The 25272-nt window shown below is 44.7% G+C and overlaps 2 protein-coding genes across 4 annotated transcripts in view; one reads left to right on the top strand and one right to left on the bottom strand.

The window, feature by feature from the left end:
* The first annotated feature begins 66 nt into the window (after positions 1 to 66).
* LOC118514345 lies at positions 67 to 778 on the top strand. The gene is made up of 3 exons (XM_036061164.1): positions 67 to 289; positions 476 to 562; positions 647 to 778. Exons 1-3 carry the CDS (start codon positions 191 to 193, stop codon positions 671 to 673), a joined length of 213 nt encoding a protein of 70 aa, XP_035917057.1. The 5' UTR covers positions 67 to 190; the 3' UTR covers positions 674 to 778.
* Positions 779 to 2440: 1662 nt separating this feature from the next.
* LOC118514339 overlaps positions 2441 to 25272 on the bottom strand; it is a 48425-nt gene continuing 25593 nt past the window's right edge. For all 3 annotated transcript variants that reach the window (XM_036061156.1, XM_036061155.1, XM_036061154.1), the window contains 11 exons: positions 15602 to 15763; positions 13435 to 15514; positions 12909 to 13367; positions 12702 to 12834; positions 12255 to 12626; positions 11861 to 12184; positions 11598 to 11784; positions 11319 to 11478; positions 11126 to 11252; positions 9964 to 10118; positions 2441 to 9829 (listed from right to left, as the gene is read on the bottom strand). In XM_036061156.1, the coding sequence (XP_035917049.1) occupies positions 9629 to 9829; positions 9964 to 10118; positions 11126 to 11252; positions 11319 to 11478; positions 11598 to 11784; positions 11861 to 12184; positions 12255 to 12626; positions 12702 to 12834; positions 12909 to 13367; positions 13435 to 15514; positions 15602 to 15708 (4305 nt within the window). In that variant the 5' untranslated portion in view covers positions 15709 to 15763 and the 3' untranslated portion in view covers positions 2441 to 9628. The remainder of the gene's footprint in view (positions 9830 to 9963; positions 10119 to 11125; positions 11253 to 11318; positions 11479 to 11597; positions 11785 to 11860; positions 12185 to 12254; positions 12627 to 12701; positions 12835 to 12908; positions 13368 to 13434; positions 15515 to 15601; positions 15764 to 25272) is intronic.

The raw sequence follows: 25272 nt of genomic DNA, 5'->3' as shown, positions 1-25272 counted from the left end.
CTACCAACAGCAAACCTTGAAAACGCTTGAAAAAATCCCATGCAGCATCGTGGTACGCCTTACGTTTCTCTAACCACCTTGGGCACGGGATGTCAGTTTGACAGAAGGAACAAAAAAAAAAAAAAAATCTGTGCTTTTCAACTCGACTCCACGGAAGTTTTGTGTGTGTGAAGCGCAATCAAAACACAGGATGTGGTTCGAAATTTTGCCCTCGTTTGGGATCATTACGGCCGTGCTGTCCGTTCCCGGGTTCGCTCTGTACGGCTTGCACAAGCTGACACTCGATAATGTAAGTAAATGGGTGCAGCGGTCGTAGAATTGCGCCTTCTTTCGTAGCGGTTCGCCCTGGTGTGGGTGCTGAATGGGGCTTTACATAACATGCCCTCCGGAGTGCCGGAGCTGGTCGACGACGAGGACGCAGAATTCCGTGCGAGTTTAAAATAATAATACTCGTACATCTATGCTTATTTTGCAGGCGTACCGGCGTAATACGGATGAAAGATGGGAACGTCTCATGTACACCAGGGATATGCGACTGACCGGCAACCCGTACCAGTGTAACGTAAGTAAAGCGGAGTCCGGGGGTTTTATCTCTTTCCAGTCAGAACATATCGTTTGCTAATCTTTGTTTTTCTCGTTGTTTTAGGGTCTTGAATCTATTTCGGATAAGTAAAGAAAAGTATCCTGAATGGTGGAAAGATGTGGTGCAAATGTAACGTTACTTGGTGTAGAGAATAAATCGTTTGAAAAACCGCAGAGCGCAGTTAAATCCCCGGAATTTGAGTGTCGTTATTAAAAAGGTGCAAAGAAACTGTGGATGGAGCAGACCTCTCTCATTTGAAACCAGCCCGTCCGCCAGGCATGACGGTTGACAGTTGAAACTTAAAAAAATGGCGAACGATCAACGATGGCTTCCTTTGATGCACGATTGCTATTAGCAAACAGCAGCACATACAGCTTTGCTGTTAGTACGGATAAAGAAAGAATCAAATTGGCCACTAAATTTAGTCTAGTCGTAGCTGCCATTCGCTTAACAGCACAGAAGAACGTAGTCCCATCGCGTATACTAAATTACCGTTTCGGATATACTTCGATGGTAGAAAACAGAACACAAAAAGACACCACACGACGACGTGCGCGCGGCCAGTTTTGTTTTCTTACATAAAAAGCGTTCTACAATTTTATTTTCATTAGTTTTTGTTTTGTTTCAATTGTTTCGTGTCTATTGTCATTGCACATTTTTTGTTTTAGTTTTTGTTTGTGATGGCTTACTTTGTTTTAAACATTACATACATTCTCATGTTCGTGCCCTTTGCTAGGCTTTTTAGTTTAGTTTGTATACAAGTAGCATTCTACTGTGTGTGTGCGTGTTTTTCCCCACCACACTCCAATAGCGGTAAGTTTACTTTTGTTTTCTTATTTGTTTCTCACTGTGGGGGGAAAGCGGTTAATGAACTGCTTTAGTGGTGTGTATGTGTGTGTGATTTTTTTTAATTTAAATTTTTTTAAATGTTTGTTTCTGCTTTGGCAACACGCACACATTTAGGTAAGGGCAGTACACACTTTCGCCTTATTAATCTTACTATCCTCATCATAATTAGCTGGAGGAGGTGTGTGTATGTGTTAGGGTGTTTCTTTTTCTGTGTTTTCATATAATATAATCATCCTATTTGGCGTAAAACCAATCTCTCTCTCTCATCCGCATTCCCTTGTATTACTACGCGTTCTCTAAACAGTTACACTGTCCTTGGGATAATGAATCCATCCATCCAACAGCTTACTGGTAATCCCTCTACATCCCTACATCACCAATCATTTCTGGTGTGTGCCTTAACACAAAAACGGTTTTAATTACTTGCTCTACTGGCCTTAAATTCATGATTGTAGTAGCTACACGTTGCAATCGAATTCGCCATCGTCTCCGGTGGTTAGGTGTTTCCGGCAATGAGTTAGATAATTGATTTATTGTCCTTTCACTTGTCTATTTTAAAGTTGAAAACCTCGTGGTTCGTACATAAGATGCGCTATACGGGGTAGGAAGCATAACACTCTCGGCGCGGCAACCCGGCGTGATCCTGTACCCTAATACTATTGTCTATTGATGCTTTTTCCAGCCAAAAATGGATTTTCCTGCCGACAGGCTACTATCTGTATGTTTGTGTGTGTGTGAGTGTAGAGCATTTAACCACACACTAGAATTGACACGTGGTTCGTTAAGAGTTGATGAACACCCATTTACATATACACAAACACACTCACTCGCACGCACCGACAGGAATACAATTACACAGGATTAATAAAGAAAAGCGAATAGTACTTGGCTTACTAAATGTTTTTGTTCCGGAAGTAGAAAGATACCGAAGGAACGGAAATACACATTCATCATTCTTCCGATCTATATGCACACGTACGCTCAAACACACAAAGATTTATAATTTTCTTTTTTGCTATTTGTTTTTTAACTTACGAACGAAGCTATTTTAATGTTCTGATAGGGAAGTAGTTAAATGAAAATCAAATTCCGTCACGTGTCTGCTTTTGCCGGAACTTTCCTTTTTTCCCCCATAAGCAAATTAGACTATCTGTGATTTTTAATATTTTTTCCTGTCACAATTTTAAATGTGGTGTGTATGTGTGTGCGTTGCTTTTCTTCGTATAAAAACCATTTTTTCGGGGAAGTTTTAAACAGTTCCTCGTTTGATATCTCTTTATTAGTTGGAAAGGAACGCTGTTCTACCTTTGAACCTAGGTTGTTCTACACAATAAGCACACATACAGGCGCACATGCTTAGTACACCGCTATTAAAACAAAATCTACAGTGCCTCAAACAGAACACTCTGAAAATGAACAATTGTTTTTCTTAGGTTTGTGCTGGACAATCGTTTTTTCCCCATTTCTCTCTCAAAACTTTGATGTTCTACTAAGCTACTAATCCGGACCACTTGTTGGCATTATTTTGAATTAGACTTTGATGGTAATTATTAAAATTATGTGAAAAATACTGTAAATTTATTTTAATTTTTTAACCATTAAAAACAGTAGTTTAGAAAAAAAAATCAAAAACAGCAGAAAATCGCATTAGAAGTTTAAATAAATTAAAACCATAATGGATTTTTAAAATAATTTATTTTTGAAAAAAAAACCATCTCCAATGTCACTCTACTTCTCCCTTTGGATGGTAAATTCCATAAAATCAGCTGTTTTTTTATTTTATTTATTTGGGCCAGTTAAATCGACAAATTTTGATAAGATGATGGAAAAAAATGTGTGTAAAAAAATAATCTAGATTTTCAAACCCCAGGTTAAAAAAAATTCGACCTTAAACTAGTTCGATCGTTCGGCTTCAAGAAGTGCCAATTTCCGTTTCGTGGCACTGTATAGAGTATTGTTCTTGTAACATAACAACCTATAAGCAATCGTAAAGCAAAGCATGATATGCTCACACATAAACGGACTATCCTTCTTTTCGTTACAATTTTGCGCTTAATGGTGGTTGTTAGCACGGATACGCTAGAAAGCAGCAAGCAGAAAAGGATAACCCCTAGTTAACGCGGGAACAATCTGCTCTTCACTGTAGCTGCTGTTTGCTGTTTTTTTTATTTTCAAATACAAAAGCACAACAAATATGTACAAAACTCACTCAACCCGTGATTAAACGCTGTGTATCGGTAATTGGAGCAATGTTTAGTGGTAGCCTTACTATGGCGCACAGTTAGTACACGTCTCGTTCTTTGTCCTATCTCATCCTCAATAAGCCTCTTTTATTGTACTGATCCGATTGGATTTATTTCGTGTATTTGCGTTGCGTTCAAATAATGATCCTGTAGCAAAAGTTTGCCCCCCCACCTCACCCCATTACTGCCATGGTAGGATGTACAAAGGTACAACCGGGTAGTTTCTAATCTGCACACACACACTCACACTTTTTCACTAGTTTTGGGATATTGGATTTTGTTTGCGTTTGTGTTAAACCATTCCCCAATCTCACTTAACACTAAACAGTACTACAAAACACAAAAGCAAGTATTGTCCATTTTGCTAACGGCAAGGTACACCTTCTAAGAGGGTCTTCCATTTGGGTATGTTGCGCTCTCGAGTCTCTGTATGACAGATATATATGTATAGATATACGATATATTTTTATGGAACCTTTTTATACTTATCATTCAGACCCTAATCAACCTCCAATACAGGACAGTGACCTATATGTATGTATATGTATATATGTATATGTATAAGTATATATTGTATTTATGTGCGCGTACGCAAACCCAATGGTTATATGAGGAACCATTCGGTGCAACACGCGCATGTGCAGCTCCATCTTTTCCGCCACTTTAATTGTTTGCTTCATTTGGGAATATTGTTTTGTATTTCTCGATTTCTCTCTTTATATATCTTCACTTTCTTTTATACATATATGTGGTTTTCGTTAAATTTTTAAACGTTTTGTTTTTGTTATTAAAAAGATATGCTTTTGTCTCTCTCTGTATATGAAGAAATACATAAAATCTATCATTTTCTTTTCTCTCTATTTGATTCGCATGAATAGTTTTTTTTAGTGTGTGTGTGTGTGTTAGCTTTTTTCTTTCTCTCTCTCCTTCTCTCTTTCATAATGGTTGTGTTAGCTAGCTGCACTTTTTTGGAATTTGTGGTAGTAGTATTAGTAGTAGTATTAACACTACCGCACTACTAACGTACAGTTTACACGCTCGATTTGAGGAGTTTAGTATTTTAGTACTTCCTATGCCATTCCTCTGGATATGCAGAATTGTTTTGTATGTATGTTTTTGAAAGGGAAAAATTATTTAAAAAAAAAAATACAATCCTGACGTGTTACATCGTGTTGTTTTTTTCAACCATGATATGTACCGAGGGCGTTCAGATAGATAGCTAAAACATAAAAACCCCTTGGTTCCTATTGTGTTAGACTAGGTGAAAATTTAAATTACTATTGAGCTATTGATGTAGCTGTATTCTGTATCTGTGTTCGGCAGGCGATGTACATGTCTTACAAACAGTCAATCGGTGAACCACGATCGGCCGATTTTATCTATCTGTCCTATTTGTTGCTCTATGACATAGTTAAAGCTGAAACCCACGCATATATATATATATGGTACGTTAATTATGGTTTTCCATCTACTGTGCTTTGTGTGTGTTTTTACTATTAACTCTTATCAAGTAATAAGGTTAGTTAGGTTTTTCTGCTGTACTGCTGAATCTTTCTGTTCTGTAATAAAAGCACACCAGGCTACGGCCATCTAAGCAAAACTACACCCAACAACCTAATATAAACGGATCATGCATAGCAAAGAAGCGGAACACTTCATTTGACAGTTCATTTGACAGTTCGTTTTAAACTTAGTACAAATGACGTTGAACTTGTGCGTTGTTATAAACAAAATAATCAATCACCGATCTATGGTTTCTCCTTTTTTTTTACCAAAAAAGCTTTACATTATTGTCACTATTATTTGTGCATGGTGCATTATCTTCTTTGAGCGTATTGATGTTTGCTGTCTGTTGACTATCGGAGCAATTTGAGGGTTTTGCTGTTTGTTGTTTGTTTTTCTGTATTCTAACATTGATAATTAATCTCTTCGATTCGTTTCCAATTATCTCTAGCACTGCACTATGCCTCTAGTCAAACGTTTTCCCCGTTTTATCGTAGTCGTAAAAGAAAATCTCTTTTAAAATGTTGGAAGCCATTACATTATTTCAGCCCTAGGTGAAACTGTCGGTGCTTGTCCTTAAAACGTGTGCTAGTTTGTATTGTCTCATCTCCACCTCGTTTTTTTTTGTTGTTGTTGCCTAAGATGCTCAGGACCTAAGGTGTGGTAGAATAAAGGAAGCGTTCTCCTAGCCACGGTGTAAAAAGGTGCTGTGTTTTAGTTGCACTACGCTTAGCTAACGGATAAATGGCAACTACTTAACTACTACGCTACTAAGAGTTGGCATAAGTTTGCTCACTTCCTCCCCTACACATACACTCACACGGTTTGGTAGATTTGTACGACAAAACCCAAAACCACACTATGACATCTTCTCCATGTCGTTTGCGGTACGATTAATTCCTTCCACACATGCATATGGTATGGTGATATAAGGTATACCAGTTCAAATGATGAGTTCGTGTGCGCGATACTAGAAAAATTTTAAAATCTCTTTTCTCTTTTTTGTTTTTCCGTTGGTTGTGTGTGTGTGTTACCATTAGTATATTTAATTTGCTTGTCCTTATTTAAGTTTGCGCGTGGTTGGGGGGGTGTGTATATAAAATTTTTGGAGAATCTCTCGTCCATTTTAGCCGATGATAAGTCGAAAAGCCACGCATATGCAGTCCGCCTTTATGCAAATATTATGTTGAGCTGTCCTATGATGTATTTATTAGCTAGCAGCCCACTCACGTACACATGCGCAACTGTCCTTACTGTAGGGGTTGCTTAAGATAGAGAGAGAGTGGGAGAGTTTTCGTGGGGGTTCTTTTCTGCGTTGGGTTCTAAGGGCCATTAAGTTGTTCGTTTTGTGTGTGTGTGTGTGTTGGTTTACCATAAAGTTCTATCATTCAGTGTTTTGATAAAAGGTCTACTTGTGTGTGGTTTTGTTTCGCAATATATCACTCGCTACAAATGCCTTAATTCGCCCAATATGTATATATATAGATTCCTGTGTCTAAAGCTACACCTGCTTAACGGATATGATTAATTCGAAATTTGTACATAATTCTAAGCGACTTGCACAACACATTCGCACACTAGCTTACACATTCAATTTTTGTTGTTGTTGCATACATTCACACTAATTTCGAGTGTTGTGGATGGGTGTGCGTGCGTGGTGAGGACACTTTTCCCGGCCCGGACTCTGTCTGTCTACACACAAAAGCTTACCCGAGGAAAAGCACAACTATATGCAGCACATGGTTTGGGCCGCCTATTTCCTTTACTGACCATCGCTTGTGGAGAGTATGTATATGTATATATATATGAGTAAAAAACGAGTCTTCATCACTAGGCGACAATATTACTAAATTGTAACATGTTTCAAGTTTCAATTTCCTGCCCCGTCAATGGTGTACGTTACGTTCGTTCTTATGGGAATCAGTAAAAAGCACAAATGGGGGGTTTTTTTGGCGACTGCTTCTTACACGACCAGGTGGTTTGCCATTTTGCCGGGCGAAATACTGCTTGGGGTTTAGTGTTTAGGTGGAACCGGATATTACTTTAATTAATGCTACTCACTCGGTTGAATAATGCTAAATTCATCTTCCATAAATACTTATACTCTGTCTCTCTCTCTGTGCCTCTCTCTCTCTCTCTCTCTCTCTCTCTCGTTCCGGTGTGCTTATTGTCCCTGCGTTTGTGGATTGTTTGTTTCATATAAAAGGAAAATATTTATCCACCAAATCCTGGCTTATGGTTCTGCTTCTTTAAATTGTCAATACCTTTTTAACCTTCCAAAACCTTGCTCTACCATCTTACTCGCAACATTTGAGCTGTTTGCAACTTGCAGCTTGTTGAGTTTTTAGTAAGTCGATTATTTGATTAGTAGTTTATTGTCCATGGTGAACTTTATTCGGTTTGCCTTCTGAGGAATAAATTTGTGGGTTACGCACAGCTCTAGCCATCATAAAACATCAGCTAACTCCACCCAGGTTCACTATTGTGCATAAAGTCTACCGAACAATAAAAACATGTGGAAAGCTGAAGCATTTTGTAAATAAATGCACTTTATATACGAACAAAGGACAACATTTAGTAATGGCATAGAGTATAGGGGAACTCACTATGTCTATTTTTGCTACCTTGCAATGTGAAGTTCTCTCATTTTTAAAACACCCACCAGAATGACATTCAAAATGGGCGTTCTCTTCTTTGCTTAAATATTTAGCTCATTGGTTAAGTGAAATAAAAAAATAATTTTCCAATAAACATTAAACACAAGGATGAACGTTACCACTTCATCGCTGAATCATACACATTCGGTGTGGTAAATGGGTGTTTAATAAATAATGTTTAGGTGATTAAAATATCACACCTATCCGACACGCATCACCCTGCTTTGACGGGACATACCGTCCAAATCACCTCCCTTGAACTGGAACCATCCTAAGAATCTCATCCTCTGCAAAACTTCAAGCCATACCTGCCAACGTACAACATTCCAATAAATAATGGCCCTCATCTATTTCTGCCGCCTCTTTGCTCATCCCTTAAATCTCATCCAAATGCAACAACAGTCGATAATGCTATGCAGTAATGTAGGTGCAGGTGATAATGGTTAATTATAATAATGTAACGCTTCAGCACAGTTGTAATACGCGTGAAAACTATGTGGCTGTATGTAACCTTGCTGCTGGGGATGCTCTGTAGATTGTATAGAGAATATAATCGTATTTGTCGCATGCCTTTCCCTTCTGCTCTCAGGACTCAGGATCATTATCCTTAGGAATACGTTCAACGGTATTAAATGTGGCTTTAACAAAAAAAAGGGCTAAAACTAAAATGAACCTGTCTAATGTTCTAACACTATACTCTTGTAAGTTAATGCGTTCCACAACCGAAGCTAACAAATATTTCCAACAAATGTGGTCAACCATCTGCTAGTCTCGCTTTCCCTTTTTTCTAGTTGTTTTAAAACTTTAGAACTGTGTGGATTTTTTTAAATACGCACTACAAATATATTTCCACCACATTTTTCCACCTGCGGGAAAATGAATAAAATACCCTCGTTGTCCAACGTTTCCTTACCGGCGAGTTTAACTCACGGTCACGCTTATTGTCTCTATTGTCACACTCTACCCAAAAACGGATGTTACTAATCAAAATAGATGTGCTTCTTTCTTCTTTCTTCTGTTTGTTTCTATCACCAAAGGTATTTTGTATTATTGTCACCGGTTTGCGCCATTTCATCCTCTGTGCATTGTTTTAACGTGTGCAAAATGTATAAGTAGTATCGTTATTATTGTCATTGAGTTTCACATGAGCTGCTGTGTTGCCTTCCGCCTCAATTCTAAAACGAAGATCACCTTCCATAAATTGACTCGTGCCGTCTGCCTGTGTGTGTTCTTCGCTTTGGTGAGAACGTATATAAGGACCCAAATTCCCCCCTCCCCCAAAAACTCAACAACCTCGTTTGTGGCTAGTGATATTTGAACAACAACAGCAATATACAGAGTAGGGAGAAAGAAAAGTTTTTTGGCGACCGATCAGTCGGAATGGCCTTTACACTTGATATGGCACACATTGATTGACAGATACGGTTGACGGTGGCCGGATATTGTTGTTGCGTAACAGGGATAGCAGTGATGCTGGTCACAAAGCGGACCGCAACACGTCGGACCAGTGGGAAAATGATTCATTGCTTCCGGTGGGATATTCTGTCCTGAAGCGACATTCATGCAACCATGGCCGGACAGGACCTTTTACTACGAAGTAGCGTAGGTGCGTTCGTATTTATTATTCTTTTCTGGTTTAGTATACCAGTGTTGGTCAAATATCACTAGCAACTTTCGGCGCCGTTGTACAACATCAACGTAAAAACCGTTTGCCTGCCAGTCTACTAGTCTCTTGCATACCTTCTGCAAAAACACACTTACTCCTATCACCATCTCGTTGGGGAACGGGGAACTTATCGCCCAATGGTATCGGTCTGCAAGACGGAATGATTGTTGATTTGCGACAGAATCCATGGTATAAATTTGGGCACGTTGGCGTACACGCCCGGTAGCTTTGGATGGGCACACCGGACACCCCAGGACACGATACCGCCAACGAACCAGCGGTCCTTTTCGTTCGGATACGGGCACAGCAGTGGACCACCGGAATCACCCTGGATTTAGGAAGGTGAGGGTGGTAAGAAAGGTGAGCAATGTATTCCACAAAACCTCAACTCCACAAATGGAGTTACAGAGATGCTTTAACTTTCAAAGTAATAAAACATTAGTGAATGAAAAGAACACTTACCTGACAAGCATCTCGGCCACCCTCCTGATAGCCGGCACAAATCATACCCTCCGTCACGTTGAACGTTTCTAGCCAATCGATGCACAAATCTCGACTTACGATAGGCACGTTTACCTCGTTGAGCGTTGGTTCGTACGATGCACCATTAGGAGTTGCTGAAAAGAGAGTACACACCTCTGTAAGTACCTAAATACAGATTTTGGAGCTATGAGTAAGAAGAGGTCTTCTGTAGCACACTACAATCTCGGAAGGTCTTTTTTTAGGTTTTCTTTGGCATTTTTTTGAGGCGGTCCAGACGGGATCTGATCCTTGGTTCTGCTGTGTAGAGGTCGGTGCCCCTAATACATCTACCACCGCACCTCCTGCAAGAATAGGAGCTTAGCTACTTGTATAAGGAGAGTGAAATGGATTTACTTTGCTGATACCTTTGATACCCAAGTATTTCTTTTGGGGGTTTCTACTATTTATTCTTATAAACAGTTTTGTAGCTTTGGAAAAAGCTTAACAAATCTGGCAAAATACATATGAAAATCTATTCTCCATTTAATTCAAAACATTTAAAATCGGTAGGGATATACAAAACGCAACGTGCCACACAGGTCACACGATTTACAAAAACCACTGACTTTTCCGTGTCCGGCAGTATGGCAGTCCCCCTTTCTCCGGTGTTAGGCGACAATGCCGGGACAATGTTTGGGTAAATGTATCGACCGGAAATTGAATTTCATTCATCTGTTTCCAATCAATGGACACGCTGGTTTTCCTGCCAGATATTTAGCTTTGATTCTTTTGTTTGCCTTTTTGTGCGCTAACGCACACCAATGGGAGAAACCCCATTGGTTTTCTTTCTTCGCATTCTGTTACCGCAAGTCTGGAAGGAAGATTTAAAGTTTTATCCACAGACGACCAAGATGGAAGCATAGGAAGCAAAAATGCTTTTGCACAATTGAGTAACACGAGCCCATGAGTTACATTCTATTGTGGGATAGTTTTTGCTCTGGGGATGGGCTTACGCTTCTCAGAACTTGTGCCCGCTTGCAGCTTAGAGAGTGAGCAAAGCAAAGGAAAACTTTATTTTCCGCGATGCAAACATCAAAGTTTTTAGCTTTTGTGTTGCTTCCTGTGCGATGACAGTTTGAGAGGGAAGATTTTTTGTACTTACAGTTGCGTTCTTCTCGTTTGCCCCATCCTACAACGGTGCAGTTGATGCCGGTCGGTAGTTCGCGTATGTGTGGTGGCGGTAGGCAGACTGGAAGCAGATGCTCGTGGAATGCTACCCTGGTGGCAAGCTAGAGATGGACAAGTAAGTGGTCAGTATGAGTGGCAGACGCTCTTCAGAGCATTACATCACCTACCTGGAACAGTGCGATGTCGTTGTCATGCGGGATGTGCAGATTGTACATCGGATGTGGTATAACCGTCTTCACCTTCACCTTCTGGCCGTAGTAGGTGTGAGAGTGTCGTCGCGTAATACCCAGCTGGATCGTCCAATCGTTGACGTTGCGCATCGTGTGACTGGTGGGAGATATGTACAATATAACTCACTATTGCATATAGACTACTGATAACTTCTAGATAATGTCCATTACTTGTAATATCACGTGAAAGATAGACTAAGCCCACACAATACTTACTTGCCAATACAATGCGAAGCCGTCAAAACCCACTGATCGGCGATCAGTACACCGGCACAGTAGAACACTTCCTCAGGTCCACCCAGGATAGCGGCAATGAATGGCCAGTCGCCTGGGCTCGATGTCGATCCACCAACTATTCGCTTCGTTGCCTTATTGTTTCTCCTGTTCCGAACTTTGCCGCACTCTGTTTTGAAGATTCACATCAATCAGCACAGTGAGCAACCATAGTTTATCTCCCCAAGATGTCTTCGATTCCTTACCGAAGTTAGAGCACGTCAGTTCGGCCACCGGATACCGTGAGTTGATGTCACAGCTGTTAAACTCCTTGATCAGTTTGACATCCTTCTTCTGATACATGCGCCACATGGACGAGGCATCTTTGGTGCTGATTAGCGTCCGGTTCGATCCTCGCATTGCGGTACGGCTAGAGTTGACGGAGCTGTACCCTAGCAGGGAGCAGATCATGGTAGGAGAGGTCGCCGGATCCCAGTTTTTCACACAGGCCGGTGCCCACTGTTTCAGGTCCGCTTTGTAGACTTCCAGTGTTCCCCGGCCAAGATCACCATTTCTTTCGCTTAGACGTACTTTAGATAGATAAATGGAAAATAATTAATATCTCCCCCAAGAAGCGTTTGGAGCGCTTGCGAGACTTACTGCAATTCCTTTCATCCTGTCCGTACGGACAGTCTTTCGTACCATCGCACACTTGCTTTTGGCTCATACACTGTCCCTCTCCACAGTGGATAGCATCATCACCGCAGAAGTCACAGTGCGCCTCATCCGTCTGATCCTGACAGTCCACATGCCCGTCACACTTCCACTCGCTCGGTAAGCAACGGCGCTTGTCGCACAGAAAGCCCGAACAGGCCATGGGCCGGCGGGATCGTATAATCGATTCCTTGTACTCAGCCATCCCGACACACTCCTCCTGATCCGATACGGCATCGTTGAAGATCGAGCAGCGCAAATACTCTGGCAGTTCCAGTCCAAACACGTCGAAGAAGAAACTGCATCGACGCATTGTTTCTGTTGGATGAAGGACGGAGGTATTGTGATAGTCTACAGTTCGGACACGGACCATGTTGGGTGGGGTTCACTTACCAGTACACAAACTTTTACACGGCGGTACGGTTGCACCGGAATTACCGCATTTAGGCACAAACAGAGAGCATAAGAACAGTGGAACAAGCTCGTAACACTGCACATCGACCAGGGCTTCGAAGAGATCGATCTCCTGAAACATCCAACCACAGGGTTACATCAGATGCTGGGCTAGGTACAACGACACGCAACATATTTGCTACTTACGATCTGTGCCTCCGGCTGGCCGAAATGTCCAATGTAGTTCGGAAAGACGGTATAGTTGTAGGGGACCCGATGCTGCTGGCAAAACTTCACGATCACCGGTAAACAGACACCGGGCGCCGGATTACGATCACCACGGAAACCACCGGCCAGATCCAGTGCGGTGGTTCGTCCCGGTGTCCCGGTAGCTGCTGGTGCTCCAGAACCTGAGGATGGTACCGATGACACCACGCCAGGACCGGCCGGTACACCGCCTCCCGGCGAGGATGCTGGAACGGCTGTCCGGGTGATGGTTTGATTCACGAACTTGATCGTGGGGTAGGCGTTAAAGTAGGCCGCTAGTCCACCGGCTATCGCAAGCAATCCGACGGCATTCAACAGTATCTGGCATAGGCGGAACTTTAACCGTCCGCTAGTGACGTAAGGGTTGGAGTTTTTGCGTGCTTTCAAAATTTGAAACTTCTGTAACGAGGATTGGACAGTTTGGTGAGGTTAGATGGTCGAGATTGATGAACTCATCTTCGCTTACCTTATGCTGTAGGCTAACGTTCGATCCGTTGGAAAGACGAACGATCGTCTGCAGGCTGGCCGGCGTAGATGCACTCTTGATGATCGCGGCCGTCCCATTCACGTCCGCCGGTGATTCCTTGGTAATTTCGTCCAGATTCTTCGCGATCGGTTTCGACACCTTCGGCATCTTGGCAGCGTGCGATAGGAGTGGCGCTTCCATGATTTTGGAGTTGTAGCTCGGGCTAGACGTTTGGCTAAAGCTGTCACTGGATATGCTGGAGTCCTGCCGCATGCTTACACGCGGCGGAACGGATCGGATCGTGCTGGTGGTAACACCGATGCTTCCCATGACATCGCCGGTGCCGTTCGTTGCACCAACCGCTCCCGGGGTGATGGACGCAGGAGTCACATTGGTTCCTACTGGTGTGGATCCTGCCGAGTTGAGTATCGCCGTCAGATTGTTGGGAGCGGTAGAGTTCGGGCCACCCATACTGCTGGTCGGTGTGTCCATGTTGACCTTTCCGCGAATCGTCGAACGGTTAAACTTGGAGGCGGTGTGTTGCTGCAGTAGTGAACTCTCCATCGCTTTGTTCTGAAAGCCCGGACTTGAGGTAATGGAGAAGCTATCGCTCGAGATGGTGGAGTCTTGCCGTTGACCGAGCATCGATCCTTTCGCTGATCCGAGCATCTGCTGCTGCTGGCTTAGTGGTGGTGGCCGGTGTATGTTGCGCCGTATGCCAAGTGGTCTACTGTACAGTTCCTGCAGACTTTCCAAAGCCGTTTTGTGTACCGAGGCCACATTGTTGGGCTGCGTTTGCTGTTGCTGCTGTTGAGCTTGCTGTAGTTTCTGTAGCTTCCGAGTTTCGAATGCCTGCTGGGACCGTGACGGTGGCAGTGGTGGTGTCATGCGACTGTTGCTACCTCCACCAGCAACACCCGGTGGTGGCAGCTTCGGCTGCATCACGATACCACTCGCGGGACCTTTGCGCGTCGGCACAGTCGGTAGCTTCCGGGAGCCCTTGCTTTCGATGCTTCTGGGCGAACAGTTGTCCAGCTTTTCGTCGATCGAGTTCGGCGAAACGGTGCTGCTACCGCGAATCAGCGACGACGTTTTCAAATCGAAATTGAACACATTCTTCTTCAGGCTAAAGGGTGAATCGTTCAGCGGTAGCGAATCGATCGTATCGGTACGATGTAACTCGGACGAGAGAAAACTATCCAGCGAGGACTGGGTGTCCTCGGACGAGAACCGGCTGCGAAACGAGGACGCACCACCCTTCGCCGACGAGCAGCTGCCACCGGTCAGTATGGACCGATCGGTTTCGTTGGCCGACACGTACCCGGTGTCGATGGTGGTTTGCGATTTGTTCGAATCGCTCGACGAACGGTTCGATTCGATCGAGGCCATCTTCTTGCTGAACAGCACAAAGTCATCCGGTTCGGCCAGATCGTCGAAGCTGGTCGCACTGACACTGTGACAGGTGCCGTTGCTGGAGCCGCCACCGACGCTACTGCCACTCGGTCCACTACTCTTCGCACTCTTCGGGGCCGGATAGTAGCTGAAAGATTGATCCTCAAAGGCGGACTTGCAGATACGCTCGGCACGGGCAAACTGTGCGTAGGTCTGTTGCTGCTGCTGTTGAGCTTGCTGTTGCTGATGAAGCTGCAGTTGGTGCTGTAGCTGCTGCACCTGTTGCTGTTGTGCTTGAAGTTGCTGTTGCTGCTGCTGCTGTTGTTGCTGCTGCTGCTGCTGCTGCTGCTGCTGATAGCTATCCAGTGCGAGTAGTGAGGCTCGCTTCTGCACCTCGAAAGAGTCGGGTGGCTTACGGGGAAAGTTACCCTGAAACGTTCGCTTCGGAACGGGCGGTGGAACGAGCGGGCCGGGCGTTAGTGCTTGGGCCGATTTTTTGCTCTGCCGCTGCGGGATTTGAAAGTTTTCATTCTCGATCATCGGGAACGAATCGGACGAATGGCGCCGGGTACCATTGCCTTTCGGCGGTGGCGTTAGGTGGATTGTGTCGTACAGTTTCTGCTTCTGCTCCAACAGATCTAACAGTGTGTGGTTCGGAAGGGCTAGGCTGGATGCACGCGTCACTCCGCTGCGTTTGCGAGAGAGGTTAGAATGCGGTTAGAATTCTAATGCAGGATCGCCAGAAAAAGCGAATCGTGCGACATTTTTAACGTACCGCTTGTCCCGATCGTCTAGCAGGCTGCGTTCGCCGTAGTTGAATGGATTCGCATCACTGCCGCTCGGATCGGGCGCGTAGGAGCAATTAGCGAACGACGACGCCATCGCAGAGGCCGCTGTCGTCGTTTGTTACTGTTGATAATGGGAATCACAGATTCTGCTAATGAAGATCATTCCACGCGGGTGATGGGGGCGGAGAGGGTGTAAAATCCGGTGACGATACGAGAAAGAGAAAATGGCGTGTGAAGGAAGGAGTGAAAGAGAAATTAATGCCACAGCTACTAGATTGTTATTTTAGTGGACTGGCGTCGCAAACAGCGTGACACTGTAGCACGACTTTTGAGGTCGGCGTGTTCTGGCGTTCTGGGTGTTTTGAGCAGCGTAACGAACAGCAGAAAGAGAAGAGATCGAGCTCCGAGAGTGAGTTAGCAATGATTAGAATGCGGTCCGGTTAGGAGACGCGTGATAGTGTGTTGGGAGGCATTGGTGCGCTGACTCAAAGTGCTGGACATCCAACGTGGCTTGGTTAAGCAGACACTTCGTCTGGTCGGAGCTGGGCAGTTCATCAATTGTGCATTGTACTCCCATCAAGCCATAAGCGGCACGAATTGTTGTCGCCGTACGTTGTGCGTGAGTTATGAAGCTGTGTGAGGTTTAACCAGTTCTTCCGCTTAAGCGTGAAGACGATAACGCTTCCCGGCAGGTGTGTTTGAAGTTGCACCGAAGCTTGTTATTTATCTAGGATTCTAAAAACTGATCCTTTGTGTTTAAAATTTACACTACTGCCGGTGACACAACATGTTCATCCTGGTTCGTTCCATAACACTTCATAACGTAAGCAGATTACGGATCTTGTACGTCGACACACACATACGCGCGACGTTCATTTACCCCCTTTATGGACAATATTATCATCCGAGCGAGCATCCTGCTGCAGGCAGCCTTGACAATGATGTTTGACAATGGAAACCGATTGTGTAATAGGCCCGCCATGTAAACACACACACACACACGCGAGCAAAAACCCCGTTCAAGTGTGCTGTATGAGTGGTGAGCAGCGAGATCGTCACATCTGGCGGTCGAATCGACGGGGCGAATCGGGGAGTGAGTGAGCCCGGCCCATCTCCTCTCCATCTTGGAAATTCGCTTTCATGTTTGCCAGCGCACGATTTGCTGTGCTGCTGCACCAGCCATTGTCGTTGAGTGAGAAATCTGTCGCTTAAAGCATGACATTGTACAGCGAAAGAAAGTTATCACATGCAGTGTGGCGCTGACAAGCATCTTTCAAAGACCGCCCGTTGTAGAGACATCGAGGAGAGCAAACAGAACAACAAAAAAATATGAAGGGAAACATATTGAGACGATCCACCCATGGCTGTAAGTAGGCACACTTAAACATGATGCCATGCTTGGGGGTTTTTTTTTGCTGCGCTCTGATGAAATGCTTCGTTTGCTTGCTTCACCAATCTCAAGCCGGCGTGATTGCAACATCACACCTTGTACTGGAGGAAAACTCTCTAGCTTTTTTGCTTCGGTGTGTTCGTCTGGTGTGATCGCTTCTGTTCTTCATCACTTCGGATCAATCGACTAGGCTACCAAATTACCACCACCGGACTAGGCGTTGGGGAGTCGTGCTGAGGAGGACAATATAAAAACATGTAGTCCGTATGTGTGTTTAATATTTCTTTATGTTTTCACAAACCTTATGGTTCCTTGTTTCGGGGTTTTCGGCCGATCGCAATCACCCAAGCGAAGAATCGATTATGTTATGACATATGGGGCTAGAGGATGATATCTTGCTCTTGTTGTACGTGAACCGTATGGCGTTATCGATGTTACAACTCGATGAGCTATTGTGGAGCTCTGACACACACGAACAATTGAAATAGCCTTATGCAGTATGATGAGTCAACTCCCGATAAGCGATATTGCTAATAGTTTCCTTGTGAGTTCTTCAAATGGATGTGAGAGACAACGGGAGATGATTTAGAAAGTCTTCCGTCAGAAAGGGGCAGATAAAAATTTTAAACTGGAGTTTCGGACCTTAGAAATAATTAACTAGTATAACAGGTGGGTCGGCCTACGGCGGCGCCAGTCTTCACGCGGCAGGATTGGGTTTCAAATCTCATCTGGACCGACCCCCGAATAGTGAGGACTGACTATCCAAGTAAGCGGTAACCATAAGGCTATGCCAAAAATGGCAGGTATGACCTCAGAAGTCGCTAGACCAAGAAAGAAGAAGAAGAAGAGGTGGGTTAATTCTGAGTTCTGAGACAGTACTGTATCTTAGCTAGACCCTTGCGGGGCATGAGTGAGCGATTGACACTAGACATCTCCAAGCGGCTCGAATTTTAAGGGATTTCATGTGGATAAAGAAATGGCAGATGTGTACGATAACAAGGACAAGGTCTGGTAGTTTAAAATTGTCTGACGTCTCGATGCCAATTTGAGGCACCGTGCTTCAAGGACGTATAGAAACGCGTACGTGTAGACATTGATAATATGTAGTGATCTTCTTCTAGAATCTTAAAGCTTTTAAGTGTTGGAAAAAAAGCTTTAAGCTTCCTTATCTCCACAAGAGTTGTTCGTTAGTAAAACATCTCTTTGGAATATCTATCCTCTGAGCCTTAGTAAGAAGAATGCCTGAAGTCTGAGAATGGTCTTAACCGCTTTTGTTTCGGAATGCATTTCTGGAATAAAGATACTCTGAGAACTGTCCCCTGAAGAAGGTACTCTTGCTCAATAACTACCTGTGAACGCTCCGGGCTGTTCAAGTTAAGCCATCTACCTACAGCGAAAAGACGTGCCGAATTCTATCAGTTACAAACCCCGAAAACATAAAATAACCTGGGGTGATCTTCTTAATCACTTAGTTATGCTTAATTCTTAACCGATAAAGTGGTCCAATCTTTGTTTCCCCCTTTTTCATAGCACTACCGGAAGAACTACGCAGGATATGCACGTTAGTGGGAACTCTTTATCGGATTATCATACATTTCATGGATGGTACATTCTCAGAACGTACGCCAGCCGTTCGTCCCCAAGCAGAATCTGTTTCGTTTGGACTCGTTCCACGGAAAAGTGGAACCGGCGTCTGGAACGCAATGGGACATCGTGCTTTGCCGGAAAGCAACAGGATACATTCCGGGAAGTAAGGGTTAGATAATGTTTACACTAAGAACAGGAAACATTCCTTGGAAGGTTTGAATGTGTTGGGCGATGTAAAGTGCAAATTGAAATTGTTCGAGGTGTGGTCCGATATCCGATCGGAAGATGATAATGAACTAAATATGTGATTGTGTACGTGTGTGTGATATGCAAATCGGTACATCATTTACATCTCAGAAGCTGGAATTAAAATTTACTCACACATCGTTTTGCTAGACAACCGAGCCGTACCTGAAGGAGAATGAAGAAGCGTTCTTCTTACTGTAAAATTTCCAACCACACTTGCACTACAGTTGTTGGGGAGGAAGAAGAAAAAAAGGAAAACATTCTCGAAAATTGCTCGTGTCGAGTCTTGACAGCATGCAACACGTTTTCACCCTGCGCGCCTTCTAACAACTTTTCGCGCCGGCAAATAAATCAGCATCGAAATGAGGTCCCCAGGCAGACCGCTGGGCGCGCTGGTAATACGGTCCATTGCGTTTCGGCGTATCGGAATCGAAAACTCGGCTAGGCAGAAAAATGGGAAATTATCATCGTTGGGAGGAGAAAAAAAAATGGAGACTACGGCCAACAAGTGGAACGGAACGGAAAGGTATTTTTCAACAGCAAAGTTTGTCCTTCCCTCGTTGGCCAGATCGATCGATGTTTTTCGGTGGTGTGGGGCTTTTCCACCGCTCGACTGCTTGCCAGTGTTTGCATCGTGTAAAGGAAGAAAGGAAATATTAATTTGATGCCGTTGTCCTAGGTTCCTTCTGCAGAAGGGGAGGATATTTAGCGTTCTTCATATTCGTCCCTCACATCGCATGGGGGTGCGAGATGGTGAGAAAGTCAATTTTTTCCCTCTCTATGACCACTTTGTTTGTCCAGTTTGGTTGTTGGTTTGTCGGTTGGGTATTTAGCGGTTGGTCCAAGATGGAGGCACAAACCAAAAAAAAAAAAAAGAAAAAAATCCTGGTGATGATGCCCACGAATAAACGATCGGGAAAAGATAGTGATAGGAGTGTTTTTCGGTTCGGATTCCGTTTGCTTTTTTGGCAAAACCAAATTTGGAGGATTGGTTCTGGGGGTGTGGAAAACCAGGGAACCGAATCTGATTTTTTACCTCTCCGTCCCACCTATTCCCTTCCCAGGATTCTCCTTCACGCCCTCTGAGTTGGAAGAAAATCTATTATCTTTGAGTGGATCGCGTGTTGTGTGTGTGTGTGTGTTCTTTTTTTGTTGTTGCTGTTGTTCGCGTCTTCTCTCTGCCACCATTTTGTGACCCTTGTGTGGCGAAAATGAAGAGGGAATTCCATTTCCAACTCTGTAACTGGTCTTCCACCAGTTCCCTCCCGGGGAAGACACCACCATTATTATCGTCGCCTGGCATCCGGGACGCTCGGGTTCCAACCTCGGCAAAATCTACCCGATCTCGCCCCGTCGTAACATAACGCGCTGTCATCATCATCCCATCGAGTGCGATAAAGTTCGAGAGTTGTGCACCAAGCGGGCTTCACATTCCTCAGCGCTGGGATTGTGGCGGAGGGGGAACAGGGGGAAAGCAGGGGCAAGATCTGAAAGGGGACAAGGGAGAGGGAGGGAAGATTTTAGCATATCGCGTTACGGTTTAATCCTGAATTGCGTTATGCGGGCCGGCACCGTATGATGAAGGGCAGAAGGGCGATACGACGACGATCCCCGGTATCGGTTTGAAATTGGCATCCGAAGACACTCGTTTCGCGATTCCTGTGATAGGAAGGAGTGAGTGAGAAAGGGCCATCCGTCGTCGGGATGGATTGTTCTGCCTTCCCCGAGGGGGCGGGAGGGAGGGGGGGGGGCAAGTATCTTGAGCGGATAGAGAAAGGCACTTGGCAATATCTCGAATCGCGTGTGCTTGAAACCCTTTTTCCAATAACTGTCATCTCGGGCAGGATGGAAGGATTTCAATTGGCAAATCGGGGGCGGCATGGCGGAGAGTTGGAGTACGCTGAAGGAATCAATCGTGCTACACCGGACAGGAATCGCGTAATGCAAAAATGTGTGTAATTGTGTGTGAGTGGGGTGGCGTTCTTAAGTACACGATATCTCGAAAGGCGATGATGTTAGTCTCGATATGTTTTAAATGCCTGAAGGACCGAGTGAAGAGTTCTTAAATTTACTCTAATTTGTGTTGGGAAAAGTGTGCTGCGAGAAACAACTTGTCGTGTACACGATTTAGCTAACAATCCAATTTACCCCGGACTGTAGTCAAGTGACAGTGACAGATGTTTGCTGTATGTGGAGTTACCGCAGCTGATAGGATGATACGAGACCGTCCCTTGTACCGACGCAAACCCTTCCCAGGAATCATGGATGCATAACGAAAACGGAATGCGTTATCACCACCGTTCGTCCCCTGTGACATGGTGCAGGTGAAGTTATCCGCCCAAGTTCGATGGACAGTTCTGCCCTAAGGAACTCTTACGAAGAAATGCTGCGCGGGAAGTTCTTTTACGAGTTATATCACCGACCGAGTGTGCTGGTATGGACCATTTTTAGAAACAAACAGTAAATTCTTGGCCGGACTTGCCACTTGCCGGTCGGAAGCGCTGTGCGTTTAGCAAACGTAGCCAGAAATGGCTGTGCTCAAACTTTGTGCCTCGAGAAACTTGGCCCAGCACTCTGCTGCTGCTGCTGCTGCTGGTGTACGTGTTGTACGTGATGGTCACACAGAGCGCCCACCTTTGGGGCGAGCGAGCGATAGGACTGTAGCGGAGGATGGAGAAGGCTGATGGTGGTGGCCACCGTTCATGTCAATCGCTTACAAAAGCTTGACAAGTGCGCAAATTGCGCTGTCATCATAATTTTCGTTTCTTCCACTCTGGCTGCTTGCCTTCCGGAAGCCTTGTTAATATTTGAAATTATTTCACATTTCACTGAGCTTCTTTGGAAAGAGTTTGGTGGGACGGAAGGCGATGATAGCTAGCCTGTGCAGAAACCGGCCAATGGGGATGGGTCTGGATGTCTGGCAATGCTTTAGGGAGCGTGTAAACCGCACCCGCTGTCGTTTCGCCACCGTCCGACTACACCGACCGTCTGTGCTGGACTGTGTGCGCTGGGCTGGACTGGTCTGGGTGAAGTAATTAAATGTTGCGTTTAAAGCGCTTAACATTTGGTCCCCTCCGCCAAGGGGGCTAAACAGGGGCTTGGCGGGGCTTTTTTGTGCTTAGTTTTGTGGTTGAGAAATAATTAATAATAATTTGGAGTAAGAATTTGGTAAACCCTCGCGGGGATGAATATTTGGATGAATATTTAGATGTTAATTTGAATGAAAGTTTTTAACCGGATGGAATTAGTTTATATTATAGGTGGAGTACATTTTCCGAGATAGTATAAAAAGAGTTCTCTTCGTCTTGAAAGGCATCGAGAAGTTCATTTCCAAAATCCTGTTAAAGATTTGGAGTTTGTTTAAACTCCTGTTTTGGGTTCTTCATTTCTTGGAGCTCATTTAAACTATCTCTCCAACAATCTCCATTTTCCCCCGATATTGGCCCTCTACCTAGTATGTAAATGAAGTTGGCGGCTATAATTCTTATAGTTTATGATTAAATATCGTTTCTCTACAATCTCTTTAATTATCCGCTCATCCCTAACAAATGGCGGCAGTACCCGTGAGGAAGCACCGGGCCAACACTATTCACCCTCTCATCGATCAGCCTGAAGAACTAAAATGTCACCAGTGACACGGACACTGTATCAATTCGCCAAGCCACCCCACAAACCCGATGGCTACGTCCACAAGTCTGTAAAAGTTTAAATTTTCTCACCCATTTCATCCCTGGCGGCATGAGGCCCTCGGAAGTAATTGTCGCGCCCGCCCGCCCAACTGTCGCGAGGCAAATACGCTCATCAGCGCTTGATTTGCCGGGAAAGCGGGTACCGGTTGGTGGGGTGTGCAAGCAACTTTCCGTGGAAGCGGTGGAAACTCAGGCTGGTAGAGCTCAGGACAACTTGCCCGGGCGATGTGGTCTGAAGTGTCGTTTTAATTAGGATAATTTCGTTTTCGAAAGTTAAGTGGTGAGCTTAATCTCGCAAGGTTAAGGAGTTGGCGATTTAGAGCGATACGACGACGCCGCTGGTTTGGCTGTTCCTATCCCGGAAAACCCCCCCCTCGGAGCCCCAGTGCCGGTTCTTGTGAAGACGCACTCTTCTTCTTCTTAGAAGTTTCGGTAGCAATTGATGAAGATCTTTCGCAAAGTTGATGGTTGCCGGGTGACGTTTGCCCTCGCTAGGGTTGGTGTTGGTGGGGAGTGGTTCGGGCGGTCCCAGGGCGGGGGAAGAATTTTAACCCAATCGTAGTACAACAATGCCTTTCAAGATGTAGTCCCAAGCGGATGAAAGCACCATTCATTCCGGTACCATGAAAGGGTTTCAGCAAAAACGAAGCCTACCACAGCCACCATTTTAGCCGCCGGGCAGACGCTGAAACAATGAATTTTGTAGGTTATTTCTGGGAGCTTGCCGACGACGCCGCCATTGCTGCTGGTGTTTTACCGGGGAACGAAACATGTGTGCCATGTTTGTGGCGTGAAGTGGGCGTGTGTGTGTGATCGTCGTTGTCGGTGCCGGTTGACTGACGTTTTGATTTGACGTTGACGATGGAGGGTGTGTGCGGACGTGTGAGTGTGTGTGTGTGTGTGGTTTAGACTGGAAGGGACAAAACATCACGCAAAGGGTAAAACATGAGGGAAATCTTTAAATAACTCTTCACTTCACGTGAGCGCTCTGACGTGCTCCCGAGCCTCAGTTCCCTTTCGGAAACCCGTGTTGAATCGATGTTCTATTGAGGCATCTCAGCCAGGACCTACGATAGCGATGACAGTGAAGCTAACGGGAGAGAAGTCGTTAGTCGCTGTTCCGCAATTGTTGCCACCGGTTTTCTGTGTTGTTTGCACTTTTGCACGCGCGTGTTCCATTGAGGCGTAAACAAAGCACGCTTATCGTACGCCGATACGAAGGTGTTTTAATTTCATTGATTTTCTGTTCATTCGATTTGTTGCGCTGTCAGGGGAAAATACTTCCTATCAATGGAGGAGCTTTATGGGGGGTGGCTATCATTTTGAATGGTACTGTTTGTTGGTTGTATCGAGCGATTTGAATTGAAGTCAGTCAGATATAAAGAAATTTATCTCTATTTGAGACAGCTTCTTGAAACAGAATTGATATTTATAACTGTTTAGATAGAGCATCGTGTGTAATAGCAGCTTCAAAGCTGTTTAACAATCACAAGGCACTCGTTGGAGCTGACTTGCAAGTAAAAGTTAGTATTAGTACTTCTCTTCTTCTTCTTTGGCACTACAACCTCGTGAGGTGTCGGCCTGCCATTTCTGGCTTCCTGTGACTTAAATTTACCCGTAGAAAAGTAGTCAGCCTTACGTACGGGGAGGCGGTCTGGATGGGATTTGAACCCCGGTTCTGCCGTGTGAAGACCGGCGGCGCTGTCACCTTGGCCACCGGACCGCCCCTAGTATTAGTACAGATACAAGAAAAAGACAACCCGGCTTGAAGGCCACTTCAAGAAGTACTAACTGTGAAATTTCATCCTCTGAAGCTGTATAAAAGCTGTTTAAAAGACCCCAGCAAAGTTGGTTGCTCCCCAAACGCTCAAAACATCCCACAGACTAAGCCGATATTGCTTTTCCGAATAGACCATTATCGATTTTTGCTCTGCAAGAAGAAAGAAAAACCCATCTCCCACAATCAACGAAAACGAAACAATCGAAACCCATTATCGCTTCGAAACATCCTCACAAACACACACGTATTGGATGCCGATGCACTTAATGCCGGTGCACATCGTTCCAACAGCGTGCAATCAAAAGAGCTTACTACAAAACCGTTCGCTGCACTATGTATCGTTCGTATCGTTTACTCCAACCCTGTACCGTTGGGGACTCCAGCCTGATGACTGGTTCGTTAAAACGTGTTTTTTACTTGAAGAGTCCATCAGTAAGCCTTTCATATTCCGGCCGGCCTGTTTGGTGCGTTCAGAGCTGTCGAACGAAATAGAGCTTAAAGATTTATAGATGTTTCTTTTTTCGCAGCACGCACGCGAATTGATCTCGGGACATCTCGGGCCGTACGGTCGGTTCGTACGGGAAATCCGATCGAACTTAACCACTCGAGCAGGTGTCGGTAATAAGAAATGAGCGTTGGAAAAGCTGTGCCATCGGTATCGTATAGCACCTTCCATCACAATCATCATTTGCTCATCACAAGATCGATTTACTGTGGTTGGTGTAGTGCTGGAGCAGCTCGAGTGCGCTTGCTTCACACACTTCACGGTGAAGTAGGCATGTCGCCCGTAGGCAACAAACCCACGCTGAGCACGTAAATCCGAGACGCAAGAACAAGATGGCGGGAAATGGCTAACTGGGATGACTGTTTGGTCCTTGGGGAGTATCATCAGCGCCACCATTAGCGTAGGTAGCCAGTAGCCAAACAACAGCTTTTGGGTAGTACAGTTAGACTAAACTTTACGAC

The sequence above is a fragment of the Anopheles stephensi genome, chromosome 3 (assembly GCF_013141755.1).
Source record: "Anopheles stephensi strain Indian chromosome 3, UCI_ANSTEP_V1.0, whole genome shotgun sequence".
NCBI classification, from domain to species: Eukaryota; Metazoa; Arthropoda; class Insecta; order Diptera; family Culicidae; genus Anopheles; species Anopheles stephensi.
The sequence above is the reverse complement of the archived record's forward strand: the minus strand, read 5'-3'. Positions and strand labels throughout refer to the sequence as shown.